The sequence below is a fragment of the Montipora foliosa genome, chromosome 3 (genome assembly GCF_036669935.1).
Source record: "Montipora foliosa isolate CH-2021 chromosome 3, ASM3666993v2, whole genome shotgun sequence".
NCBI lineage: Eukaryota > Metazoa > Cnidaria > Anthozoa > Scleractinia > Acroporidae > Montipora > Montipora foliosa.
This window is the reverse complement of record NC_090871.1, coordinates 69790863-69803971: the sequence shown is the minus strand read 5'-3', so window position 1 is coordinate 69803971 and position 13109 is coordinate 69790863. Positions and strand designations below refer to the sequence as shown.

Here is a 13109-nt window from a genome sequence, read left to right as displayed (position 1 = left end):
CGCGTTGGACGTCACAATTGAGAGTGCATCTACTTTGGTGAATTTCTGGACACAAGTGTCTTAGAGAGCACTTACCTGGTGATCCCATTTTAAATACAGTGTAGACAACAAGTTATTTCCTGTGCTTTCTGGAGTGCTGCGAAAATCCACTTTACAATACTCCTGGAAGCTGACCAAACGAACTCGTCCGTTGGCGTAGAACGGGGCATCGCCTTCAAACCTATTTCCAAAGATAGCTTCGTTGTTGGATAACTTCTTGAATAGTCTAGAAAACCGGTTCTTGCAAATCCTTAATGAATAACAGACATTTGAATACCTTCTTCCCTTGTATAAAGTGATAAACCGCCGGACCTACACCCACCGCTTGCGCAAAAGCACTTCGGGACGTTAAAAAGTCTACACCCCTCTCCCAAAGGGAAGGACAATGAGTTGTGGTGTGATACACTGACAGTTGTAGGCATCAGCTGTTGTGCTTACACAGCGCAGCTATTAGCTTCAAACGTGGTTACGAGAGGTTTTCTCTAGGTAAATGCAAACTTTACCATAGTGAAATTGTGTGATTACGCACGACCGATTTTTCCCTGGAAACTTTTACAAGGTTAATAAATTGTCATGGATAAGCACTCTGAGACGTTAAACAGATAACAATAGAAAACTCCCCTAGCAGAACCCTAGGTATACTGAAGAGATAAATTACCTCAAATGGAAATCATCCACGTCTGTTGAACTGGCTTGGCACATTCCACCTGACACGAACACAAATGCCTCATCCTTTCCCGGGATCATCTTCCTTTTAGAGCTAACATGGCGAGACGTTATTCCTTCCTTGACATGCTCTTGTTTGACCATCTCTCTGAGGTGGACGGGACAGCAGATTAGGTACAAGACATTTTCATTATTAAGGCGTTCTGCTGCTTGCAAGTACGCGAAAAAGTTTGCCTCTCGCGGTTGATTCCATATGAGACTCGACAGGTAGGTAATAATCCCAGAAGCATTTGATCTGATCTCTTCTTTGCACCAATGAACGGAAAACGTGTATCTTAAAAAAAATATAAATTTGCCGGCCTTATCAAGCAACATTTCATAAACTTTCCTTTGTAATTGAAAGGTTTTAACAAAGAATTTACATTTTACTCAATATCCTGTCAAAAAGATCTTCATTCAAAAAACCTTACAATTCAGACAAGCCTTTAACTTATGTTTACTAGATATGTAAAACTGGAATTTGCTCATAGTGCTACTACAACCAAAAGATCAATTCTTCTTTTTCTTTGGATTCTAAAACTATGTTAACAAAACACTAAGTGACCCAAGTTTTAAGCCTTGATTTAAAAAAGACAGCTGTTTCACGCAAATGTGCCTCCGAAATTGCACCATCTCCGTGCCAACTATTCAATATCTCTCTGGAGTGCGGATCCTTTCCTGAGAAGTGGAAAGATGCCAATCTTGTTCCTATCCATAAGGGCGATTTCAAGACAGCTCTTAGCAACTATGGAGGTATTTCAATTCTAGCTGAGCTTTCTAAGATTCTAGAACGGCTTGTTTTCAATGATATTTTGGGGGCCATATCCACAAACCTTACCCATTGGCAACTTGGTTTTGTGAAAGGAAAATCGACCGTTACCCAGTTGATTCAGGTAGTTCATTAATTTGCTAAAGCTCTTGAGCTAAGGCAACAAGCTGATGTCATTCATCTTGACTTTTCTGAGGCCTTCGATCGGGTTCCTCGTGAGTAGCTTTTATATCTATAAGCTTGAATGCTTTGGCATCAGAGGACAGTTTTTGTCCTGGTTTAGGTCTTGTTTAACAGACAGGAGACATAGAGTTGTTCTTGATAACGAAGGGTCTGACTTCCTTCCCGTGACATCTGGGGTCCCCCAGGGATAAATTTTAGGGCCTCTTCCCTTATTAATTTTTATCTTTGACTCTTTTCGCTGACGACTCTAGATGTTTTCGGGTAGTGTTGGGTCAGGATGATGGTGACAGTTACAGGAAGACTTGAATAATTTATTTGAACGGTCTTGCACCTGGGGAATGGAATTTAATGTTTTGAAATGCAAGGTTTTGAGAGTGCCTCGTACTAAACCAGGGATTGAAGGGGACTATTTTCTCCGTGGAACTAAACTAGAGAAAGTGAATGTTGAAAAAGACCTGAGTATCTTAATTAGTAATGATTTGTGTTGTAACAATCATGTAGATTTTATTGCTTATAAAGCACAAATGATGCTCAACGTATTTTATCGAACATGCAGTGATATAACTTACATCAAAACAAGAAAAAAAATTATATATAGCTTGGGTCAGATCTCGATTGGATTATGCTAGCACAGTATGGTCCCCTCATACTAAACTGAACATTATGAACATAGAACAAATTCAGCGAAGAGCAATTAGATTTATTCTCGGTAAGGACTTCCCAGAAAATGAACGCTTACAAAACTAAACTTACTGCCATTGTGTTATCGTTGGGAAATAAGTGACTTAGTGTTCTTCTTTAAGTGCTTTAAGAACTTTTATTCTTTGAATATTTTATATTATGTATCACTTCGCTCTTGTGTGCAACCTCTTTGCAGTACTGATCATCTTATTCTCAGCGTGCTACTTTGTAGGACTGATGAATTTAGGAATACCTACTTTGTGCACATTTCCCGTATTTGGAACAATTTACCCCTGAGTATCTAGGAATCTAGCTCTTCACTAACTTTTAGACAAAATGTACTAAAATTATATTATGACAAATTCCTCCTCAATTTTAAATGTATCTTAGCTAGATTGCACTACTGTGTTATATGTATTAGTTATCTATAATTCAATTGTTTACTACATATTTATGTATTTTTAACTTTACAGATGTATATAGTTTTATCTAGGGTGCTTGCAATAAGGAATCTAGTATTCTGTTTAAGCCATCCTCAGATTCATGCATTCTTTGTTTATATGTAACATAATGAAATTTGGTTTATTTCAAATGGTCTTTTCTTATGTAATGGTCAACCATTACTAACTTTAAAATCTTGATCAAGCTGGATCGAGGAGAAAATGATATGAAAGCCTTACAGTTTAAAAATGCAATGCTATGTAAGCAGCAAAGGAAGTTTCGGGCTCTCAGAGTTTTAAACTCGTGTTTTGCGTAAATAATAAGCTGCATTTATAGATCGTTTTCATGTGACGTCACAGCGGTCATGTTGGTGAACAAGAACAATAGACGTTCTCTCCTTTGGGAACCAAACTCTATTTTTATGCATATTCCATGCATACATTTTGTATTGTTTTGTACACCAATATGGCCGCCAAGTCACGTGAGTGAAAACCATCTATTCGGTGAAATTCTAGCGAGTAAATGACGTAACTTTCCCTAGATCCACCCCTCTGAGGTCCAATCGGTCAGTTTTGAACGTGAGTAATGGCGGACCGTGAAATCCAAAACTTACCAATACGTCCTCAGCCTCTGAAATGACGATTACAACAATTCCTAATTTTCTCTGGATTGACTGTTATCGTTAATTTAGATTACTCTGTCCCAGGACTTGTGGTTGCAGATGAAAAGAAAAAAAGTAAAAGTTGCATTCCTGGACAGGTCTTGACCCTGGAGCACCCACTTTGAAGGAATTGTTTTTATCCACTTAACCACTAAAGATCAACTGGCTGACAATTGTACCGATTATTTACCAGCACTAATTAGTACATATAAAATATTGCTGAACAGTGGTTAAGTCTAGTGCTTGATTTTAAAATGGTTAGCTTTCTCTTGAGGTTTGCTAAATGGCATCATGATATTCTCCTGTTTAAACTTGTTTCTTAGCAGGTGATAATACACGTTCACAGGGGCATTCGGAACAAAGAAAATACTGACATATTAAAAGATGGGGTAGTCTACTGGTTAAATGAAAGGGTTATTAATCGAACATTCCCAGGTTCGAGTCCTGTGAGTTCAGGCATTGGAGTTCGGATTTTAAAAATATATATTCACTTCCCATAATCCCTAACAAGCGTTAAGCGTCCTAAATTGATGATAATAGTCAATTAGGGAAAATTAGAATTGTCGATAATCGTCCCCTCAGAGGTAGAGGATGGGTTGAACTTACACTCAAAGAAAGCAGCCTTTGGATAAAAATCAAAGCTCATAAATTTGCTACAATCTTGGACAAAACTCGTTGGGAAAATGTAACACGCTAATTTGTCTGCGTGATAACGATTAATTTCTTCCCACTTTACCCCCTCCCCCCATTCCAATGTTGGTTAAAAGACGGGCAAAGGCTTGTACAGTATGTTTTGAATCACATTATCAACATTGGTTGGGGGGGGGGGGGGGGGGGGAAGGACCAATATACTTTGTAAGTGCATGTCAAATGATGCTTAAGCTATAATTTTTCCCAAGAGTTTTGTCCAAGATTGTAGTCAGGTGTTAAGTAAACACAATTTCAAAATCTGAAGACAAAAATTTTCATAGTAGCAATTTAAACTTCGTATTCCTTAGTATTCTTTGTTGAAAGGTAAATAAGTATGACCTTTTGATCGCTTTTGTTTACTGGAGAGCTTGCTTTTCATAATGGCATTGCTACGTGGTATCCAGGCATGTGAACTCTAGCTGCAACTAGCCTATTTAAGGTAATTCCTTTGAAAATGACGTACTATCCAAACTTTTGCCAGATATTCACTTCCCATAATCCCTAACAAGCGTTAAGCGCGCTAAATTGATGATAATCGTCAATTAGGCGAAATTAGAATTGTCGATAATCGTCCCCTCAGAGGTAGAGGATGGGTTGAACTTATACTCAAAGAAAAGCAGCCTTTGGATAAAAATCAAAGCTCATAAATTTGCTAGTCAGGTGTTAAGGAAACACAATTTCAAAATCTGAAGACAAAAATTTTCATAGTCGCAATTTAAGCTTTGTATTCCTTAGTATTCTTTGTTGAAACGTAGATAAGTATGACCTTTTGATCGCTTTTGTTTGCTGGAGAGCTTCCTTTTCATAATGGCATTGCTACGTGGTATCCAGGTATGTGAACTCTAGCTGCAACTAGCCTATTTAAGGTACTTCCTTTGAAAATGACGTACTATCCAGACTTTTGCCAAACCTGGCACAATTAATATTCACATACAGGACATTGAAAAAATGAAATAAAAAGATGGAATCAATGTCCTTCTTTTCGCGCTGCATGCCCTTTATTCTAAGTGGTTTTTTCTTTTTTTTGGCCGAACTACTCTAAACGAGTTCCAAACTTGATCAACCGGAAAAATTGTTGTTATATAGCAAAAACTACTGAATATTACTGAAAACTTGAGCCTACTTGATTGTCTGGGCTATAATCTATAATGCTCCTTGAAATATGTTCTCCGTATACCTATTACGTGTCACCGTGCTCGTTTCTTCGCAACACGAAGACAAATGGACAGCAAAGGGGCAGTTTCGGCTTCAAAATGATCATTTTCCGCAAAGGATTGGAGCGAGTTTCAAAACGACCACGTCTTAACCGAGCCGAGAAGGGTTAACATGATTGCACTTAAAAGCTCTTGAGCAGCAAAAGCGGCCTTTGTTGTCTCTCTTCAAATGGCCGGCAAGAAAGGCTGCCATCTTGGAAGTCGCAACGTTACGCCCAGTATGAGCTGTGCGATACAAAACAAGGGAATCACCTTCATATATGAGCGGCAGAGTTGTATCACATTTAAATTAAACTCCAAGAGAAGCGGCTGATCGCTTTTATTTGGCATTGCTACACTTCCTGATTTGCTTACATTCACAGCCAATCAAAGACAAAAGAAAAGACCAATAGGCCTTTTCCAACAATTGGTCAAGTGACCTCTTTTTCACAAATACCATGATTCTGCCGAGTACATGAAATTATTTTTCCAGCAATAAAAAGAGCAGCTTATAATGTGCTACCATGCCGATTTTCGTAAGTATATTGTTTAAACTGGTGTTTCACAGTTTTACAAAATTTAAGGATTTGTATGCGAAAAGGAGGCTTTGCCCTCCAGTCACGCTTCAATGATTTTCACACAAACCCTTGTATTTTCCTAAGTTTTCAAACCGCTTTGACAGTCTGAAAATTTCCACCCTTGCACATATATTTTCGCTCACTTGGTCCTTGGTAAGAATAGGAATCTCAGCTCTGTTTTTGGTGCTTAAGTATGGAAAATTCCACTGGAGGGCTAAAGCTTTATGTTCGTAAACAAGAAGTATGGAATTCTTGAGTCTTAAAATGATCATAAAATCTCTTCTTTACATAGTATTTCTCTGAAAATTTGTATTCTGGCTAGGTCAAACACGGTCTTTCCATATATGCTGCAGCGACATGTCCGGCGACAAAAAATGTCTGTAGTGTACACTGAGGCAACATGTTGCAGGGACGTGTAGCGAGGACATGTAGCAGGGACAAAATCACAACTTGTGCACACAAATGAAAAATGTTGTAGGTACATGTTTCAGGGATTGTTGCAGAGACATGTCCCTGCTACATGTTCCCGCTACACAACCCTAATGCATGTCACCTCAGTGTGCACTACACACCTTTTTGTCGCTGAAACATATCGCTGCAACATGACCCCTCTTGTCTGCACACCTTAAAGCCCGAACTTCAAGTTCACCAATTATGAGTCATGTGACTAATTGTTGCAAAAGGCCTATAGGGACTTGATCGCGCGCGCTTTCCCGCTTTTTTTGCTGGCTGCATGTGTCTCCTTTGAGATGTGATTGGCTAATTTGATGATCCCCATCAGCAGTGGGCCAAATGATTTTGTCAGTAATTTTTCTAACTTGCAATAAAATGCAATTGTTGGGGGCAAAACGGTAAAATAAGTACGCTATATTAGGTCAAGAAAGCAGAAAATACCCAAGGTTGAATGCAAACAAAAATAAAGGACTAGAAATAGTCAGTCATTCTATTCAAAGTTAAATTAGCAACATCTTAGAGGCAACCAACCAATCAAAAACGAATGAAGATCTCCTTCTGCCCGGATACTATGATACATTTACACTCGTCTTGACTTCAGATACGTTTCTTTTTAATATTTTTTATTCATATTGAAATGTTTTGGAAGCCTTAGATTCAGGGCAAAGCCAGGCTATAAAATAACATGAAACACAATATAACATAAAATAACGGTAATTTTATAAGATCGGAAAAATGACGTCACGTGTCAACGAATGACGTCACGTTGCGCCAAATCGGCATCAGAGGTAACGAAGAAAAGTCGTGTTATATTTTAACATCGTGGGTTCAATTCCCACCCAGGTCAAGAGTTTTTCTCTGTCCTTGTGTGGGCCCATTTCCATCAGTAGGGCTAACGCTCACATGGTTCATGTGGGATTGAAATCTAGCACTTCACATTACACTCTATCCAGTTAACTCTTTTTATATTTTAACATAGTCTTCTAGTAAAAGAGTTGAGAACCCACAACAGTCAAGAAATTGCTTTCCGGCGTACAGACGCGTGAGGAGGATTGGGGGAGAACTGCACGAAAAGAACTGATTTGAGAAAACAAGATCTCGTTTGAGTAGACACTTCACTGACAAGGAATATAACAAAGCCTGCGATACGAAAGCATAATGATGGAACTGAAAAGGAGATCAATTGGGGAGAACCGTTTTCTTGGAATTTATTGAAATATTGAAGTACCATTACGGAGTTATTGAATTCGGGTTCGCATGATGTGAAGAAATATGCAGATCTCCGAGGGCAATATATACCCATTGGGGGCAACCTCGTTCCCAGGAAATCTCCCTTGACTTGTGTGTCCTGGGAACGAGGTTGCCTTGGCAACACTTTTCTTGCTTTGCATAATTCCCCTTGTAATTCTAAAGTATCAAAAGACTTACTTTTGCTAACTTTCGTGTACTCACCCTGAAAAACGTCGAACCTGGAACTTCACAAAATTGCCATCAAAGCGTGCAGGATTTTCAAGGTCACTGGTAATTTCAATCCATTCCTTGCTTTCTCCATCGGAGGTGAGAAAAAATATCCGGACTCGACAAACTGAAGGGTCAGGAATATACTCAGGATCGAGTCCATAAGTAATTGGCAACTGAATTGTAACAGGCCTCAAAAATTCGGCACTTGGAGAGCCCAAAATACGTAATATTGGTCCCGAGCACAAATCGAGACCATTGAATTCATCCTGAAGAACTTCTTGCACCTGAAGAAGAGAGAGAACAATGCCAGAATAGCAATTACCTTTACTTTGCTATAGTTTTTTCTGCTTGGAAAAGGCTGGGTTTCACAGCATTTTTCTGCTAAGTAACCTGATCAACTGGCGAATGGAAACAAGACCGGAGGTGACCTTGTGCATGATTTGACACAGATCTAACTTGTATCCTTACCAACATCTAAGTCATGTTTTCAGCCTATCAGAAGATAAATTGAATAAGGTCTTTTTGCTCCCTCATGAAAGGGCCTTTGAACCATGCATGAAAGCTTTTCTATTTAAAGTTCTTGATACGATCCTGTTAACAAACACAAAGCAATGTACAATAGGTTATATCCAAGATGATAAATGCTCGAGACCTTTTTACAACATACAACACTTGTTGAAGAAATTTGAATACTATTTCTATTCCTTGGCAGGAGAATTCAACCATCTTACTCTGCAAGATGTCATTATTGGAATAATTTATGCCCTTTGTTGAAATTACTTCATATTGATCGCTAAATTGTCTTTATAGGCCCGCAGAAGAAGGCAGATTCTTCCCAGCATAATCGCCTTTAAGTCAAACGTTAAAATTAAATATCAAAGAAAAAAGTTCATACGTCTTAAAACTAATAGAACAAGCAATGCCTTGCTGGGCATGGGGCTGTGAGAAAGTTTAACTATACTTTTTTATACATGATGTATTACATTTATCCAAACAAGCTAAAAGAGAGCTCGATTATTTTATCTGAATTTGTTAATAAGATTAATTTTAAATACAAGGTTGAGAAATTTACATGATTTAATTTATTTTATTCGCCCTCTTTGATTAATCACTCAGTTCTCATGCATGCCAGATCATTAGTTGTATTTGTTTTGTTTTCTTTTTTTTTTATATATATATGTATCTTGTGCAATGTAAACTTCTGTTATGTTAAATAAATTTAAAAATAAATAAAACAATTAAAAAAAAAACTAAAAAAACCGAAAAAATAAAAAATGAAGTGGACTGTCGTCTTGTATCCTTTGGTAAATTGAGTTCTTGCTATAGGGAAGACATCGTTTACGTCACCTATTATTATTAATGTGCCAACCAGAGCCTCATTGGCTGTCGAAACAAAGGGTCTTTTGTTGCTGTGGTTGGCACATTTGAATAACAAAAGCAATGTTTGTAAACAGATATCTTCCTTATACCCACCATCATAAGACAAAAATGAGGTGAGCATGGAAACGAAGTCAACTCCAGCTTCATTCTCATTCAAAGACCAGGTAGATTGGCCAAAAATTGCAAAAACGCCTTGTTTTCAATTCCGAGCATTTGTCTAAACAAGTAAGAGATAAATACTGAAGAAAAAGCAGGTTATGGTTTAAAACTAATTACCAGACCAGTCAAAGTGAATGCTCCAAAAAAATGGGAAAATGGGCCCAGATGAGTCAACGTTCGTGTGTGGGTGGGTGAGGGTTGGAAAAGGGACCCAGGGGTTGAAGGAAACGGATGACTAACATTTGTTGAACATTAAGCTATTTACTCAAATCCTATCGTTTTAATTCTGTTCTGAAGAAACTAAGTTAAAGATCTCATTTCTTGTCAATTTATTAGAAAATCGTTTAAATGAGAAATGTTACAAATGGTTTTATGGCTTTGGTTTACGAAACCGTCTAATATCCACAGTCACAATGAACGACTTTTGTGTATTCTACATCATGAATTACCATACATGTCCAATACACTCGACCTGAGTCGGGTTGTCTTCACTCACAGGCGGATTGAGTCCGATCGCGACCGGAACCGGAATTGGGTGCATGGCGCTTGATCAGTGGTACCGGAAGTGAGGGTAACAGGAGCGAGAGGGGTTGAAAAAGTTGGCAAACAGACTCGATCGGATCCGATGGAGACAGCTCTTCCTGGCAAGAGTCAATCGGACTCTCGGAAGTCAGTTCGCGCGTGACAGAAAATATCTCTCAGCCATGACGCGAAACAAGCACACGCTACACGTGAAATATACGTCGTTCTTTAAGCCATGAGGCGATACAAGCGCGCTACACATGTAACATTAGTTGTTCTTTAAGACATGAGCCGTAAGTTAACATCACGAAATATTGTACTCCACACTATACCTCGTTCTTTATAGCATGAAGCTGAACAAGATTTTCACAAATCCAGGTCATTGAATTTCCGATTGCGACAGAAATTCTTGTCATCCAATCTCCGACAACAATAAATTATTAGCTTTTCATTCAAATCCACTAATTTCAGTGACGAAGACAAAGATACTCTACGTGAACGAGAGCCTTTCCCTGGATGAAAACTTTCATTTGTTTTTCTAAATGAAATTGTGATTAATTCCATAAGACATTAGAAACTTCTATAGCATTCTGGAACTGTTCTAGTTAAAAGAGCTCTATATTGATTATATGTGAAATATAGAATGGTCAAGGTTATGACATTAGAAAGTTCTATAGCATTCTAGAACTGCTCTAGTTTGAAGAGCTCTATAGAAAGTTCTATATCATTCTAGAACCGCACTAGTAAAATGGTCGTATGTGGAAACTTCTAAAGTTCTGATTAAAGTCAAAATTCGCAGTTCTAGAGTTCCGATTTCTAGAGTTCTAAGTTCTAGAATTCTCAATTGTTATATGTTACCCTCTGTGGGCTCTAGAATGTCTAGAGTTCTAGAATAGCCAGACTCTCTAAGTGAGTTCCAGAACGTCTAAACTGCACACTAGGCTTGGTTGATTTTACTGATTACCATTCACTAGTTTAAATACTAAGCACTCATTTAAGCAAAAACAAATCCCCATGAATACCATGTAACCACGTTATACCTCGACCGTATCCAAGCACCTTAAGTGAGCTAAAACGTTCCCCCGTTTTCCAAAACGAATTAAAAATGGACATGAAAACTTGACTAAACCAGGTATCGCTCTTTAGCTTCCACTTTGCGGTTCGGTTAACTACACTTTTCCCGAGATTATGTGAAGAAGAAAGCACTCGTTTACTGATTAAGCCTAAGCACTCCTTTCAGTTATTAGGCCCCAGTAAGCACTCTCGCAAAAGTTTAGCTTTCATTTTGCGGTTCGGTCAACTACACTGTTCACACAATCTCCGACAACAATAAATTATTAGCTGTTCAGTCAAATCAGTGTAGAAGACAAAGATAATCTGAATGCCTTTCCCTGGATTAAAACTTCCATTTGATATTCTAATTGAAATTGGTATTAATTCGGAATAACTGATACGTTATTTATTTATGAAAATAAGTAAGTGAAAACAACATTGAAGGATGTTTAACAAACCCAAAAAATTATTACTACCCAAGCAAGAACTTGTTCGCCGAGCGTCCGGCTCGGTGTGCGATTGCAATGTCACTGAACCACCGAAGCCATCGGAGATATGTCCAGAAATGCACGCAACAACCAAATATGGCCAAAAAAGAGAAAATGTTGGCGAATTTGGCAACTATGGCGAAAATGACAATTTTGCCACAATCGCCAACAAGGTAAAGCACAAAGCAGAGAGTGCTTAGGCCTAATCACTGAAAGGAGCGCTTAGGCGTAATCAGTAAACGACTGCTTTCTTCGAAACGTAAAATGAAAGCTAAAATTTTACAATAGTGCTTAGGCCTAATCACTGAAACGAGCGCTTACACTTTTGAAATATCGCTATAATGAAGTGCCATCGCGGTCCACAATCCCGTAGTCGAGGACTGAAAATTGTTCAAGGGCAAGACGATCTCGTGAAAAGTGTAGTGAACCGAACAACAAAATGAAAGCTAATATTTCAAGAGAGTGCTTTGGACTAATCACGGAAGCGAGCGCTTCGGCGTAATCAGTAAAGGAGTGCTTTCTTCCTCACAAGATCTCGTGAAAAGTGTATTTAAGTGTACCGCAGTGCTTTCTTCTTCACACACACTCGTGAATAGTGTAGTAAACCGAAGCACAAAATGAAAGCTACAATTTTACGAGAGTGCTTAGGCCTAATCACTGAAATGAGCGCTTAGTCTTAAACAGAAATCGAGTGCTATTTCCTGTAGTTAACCGAACCGTAAAATGAAAGTTAACCAAATTGTAAAATGATTCGATCAACGCACTATAAGAACGAGAGATACATATCAACAAGGGGATTGATCGCGGTTTAAGAAACATTACTGTTTTTCACTCGATCATCGTGTTTTATGAACGAGAAATACATATACATCAACGGTCCTTCGCTCTTTTTGTTTGGCGCTTCGGGAAAGAGAAATACTGCGTATCAGGGGCACCCAACGTCAATTTTCGGAAAATATCTGTTCGGAAGACGATTTGAGATTTATAATTTTCGGAACATTTGTTGTAAAATTTCTTGCTTTCCTGCCTCTCCTAGGATTTTCGAACATCTGAAAAATGGTGTAATTGCTCATTTTTAACGGATTTTTACCCTAAAAAGGTCACCTAAAATTTTCGAAAAGGTACGTTTTGATCCCTATAATTTTCGGATCACTAGACTTTTCGCTAGGAAATCCGAACAGATGAAAATCTTTGGGGGGATAAAAATATGCCTATATCTACCGTTTAAATACTAAAATAAGTTTAACAATGCTATGTTCAAGTGGTTTTGAACTGTATTCTCGTTGGGTGGCCCTGGCGTATCCAATAAGCTCGGTGTCTCCAGTGCGTACTCCGTATCAGCGTATCCACGCAATTTAGGGTGAAGCTTCGAGGTGGCAGGGTATTGCAGTTAAGCCGTTGACTTCACCGATAGGGTTTTTTTTTCCTCTTGTAATTTATTCGCACAATTTGTGATTTTCACTCCACTTTTCTCTGAAGAAATTATTTCTGTATGAAAAGTGGAGAAGCGGAAGCCACCAAGTGTGTTAGATGAGAGGGAAAACAAAGCTGAAAAGCCTTTTCAAATCCTCATGTCATTTAACAGTTGCACCGGAAATAACTGGGTGAAACAGGAAATTAAACAAGTCTGTTGGAAGCGTGCTTGAATTTCGA

The 13109-nt window shown here is 38.4% G+C and overlaps 1 protein-coding gene across 1 annotated transcript in view; it reads right to left on the bottom strand.

Annotated features, from left to right (window-relative positions):
• The window catches only part of LOC137996290 (tetratricopeptide repeat protein 28-like), a 28913-nt gene that overhangs the window by 5440 nt on the left and 10364 nt on the right, over nt 1-13109 (bottom strand). Inside the window, exons 5-7 of the mRNA XM_068841698.1 lie at nt 7846-8138; nt 698-1039; nt 76-220 (exon numbers count right to left, since the gene is read on the bottom strand). Coding sequence (XP_068697799.1) covers nt 76-220; nt 698-1039; nt 7846-8138 — 780 coding nt within the window. The remainder of the gene's footprint in view (nt 1-75; nt 221-697; nt 1040-7845; nt 8139-13109) is intronic.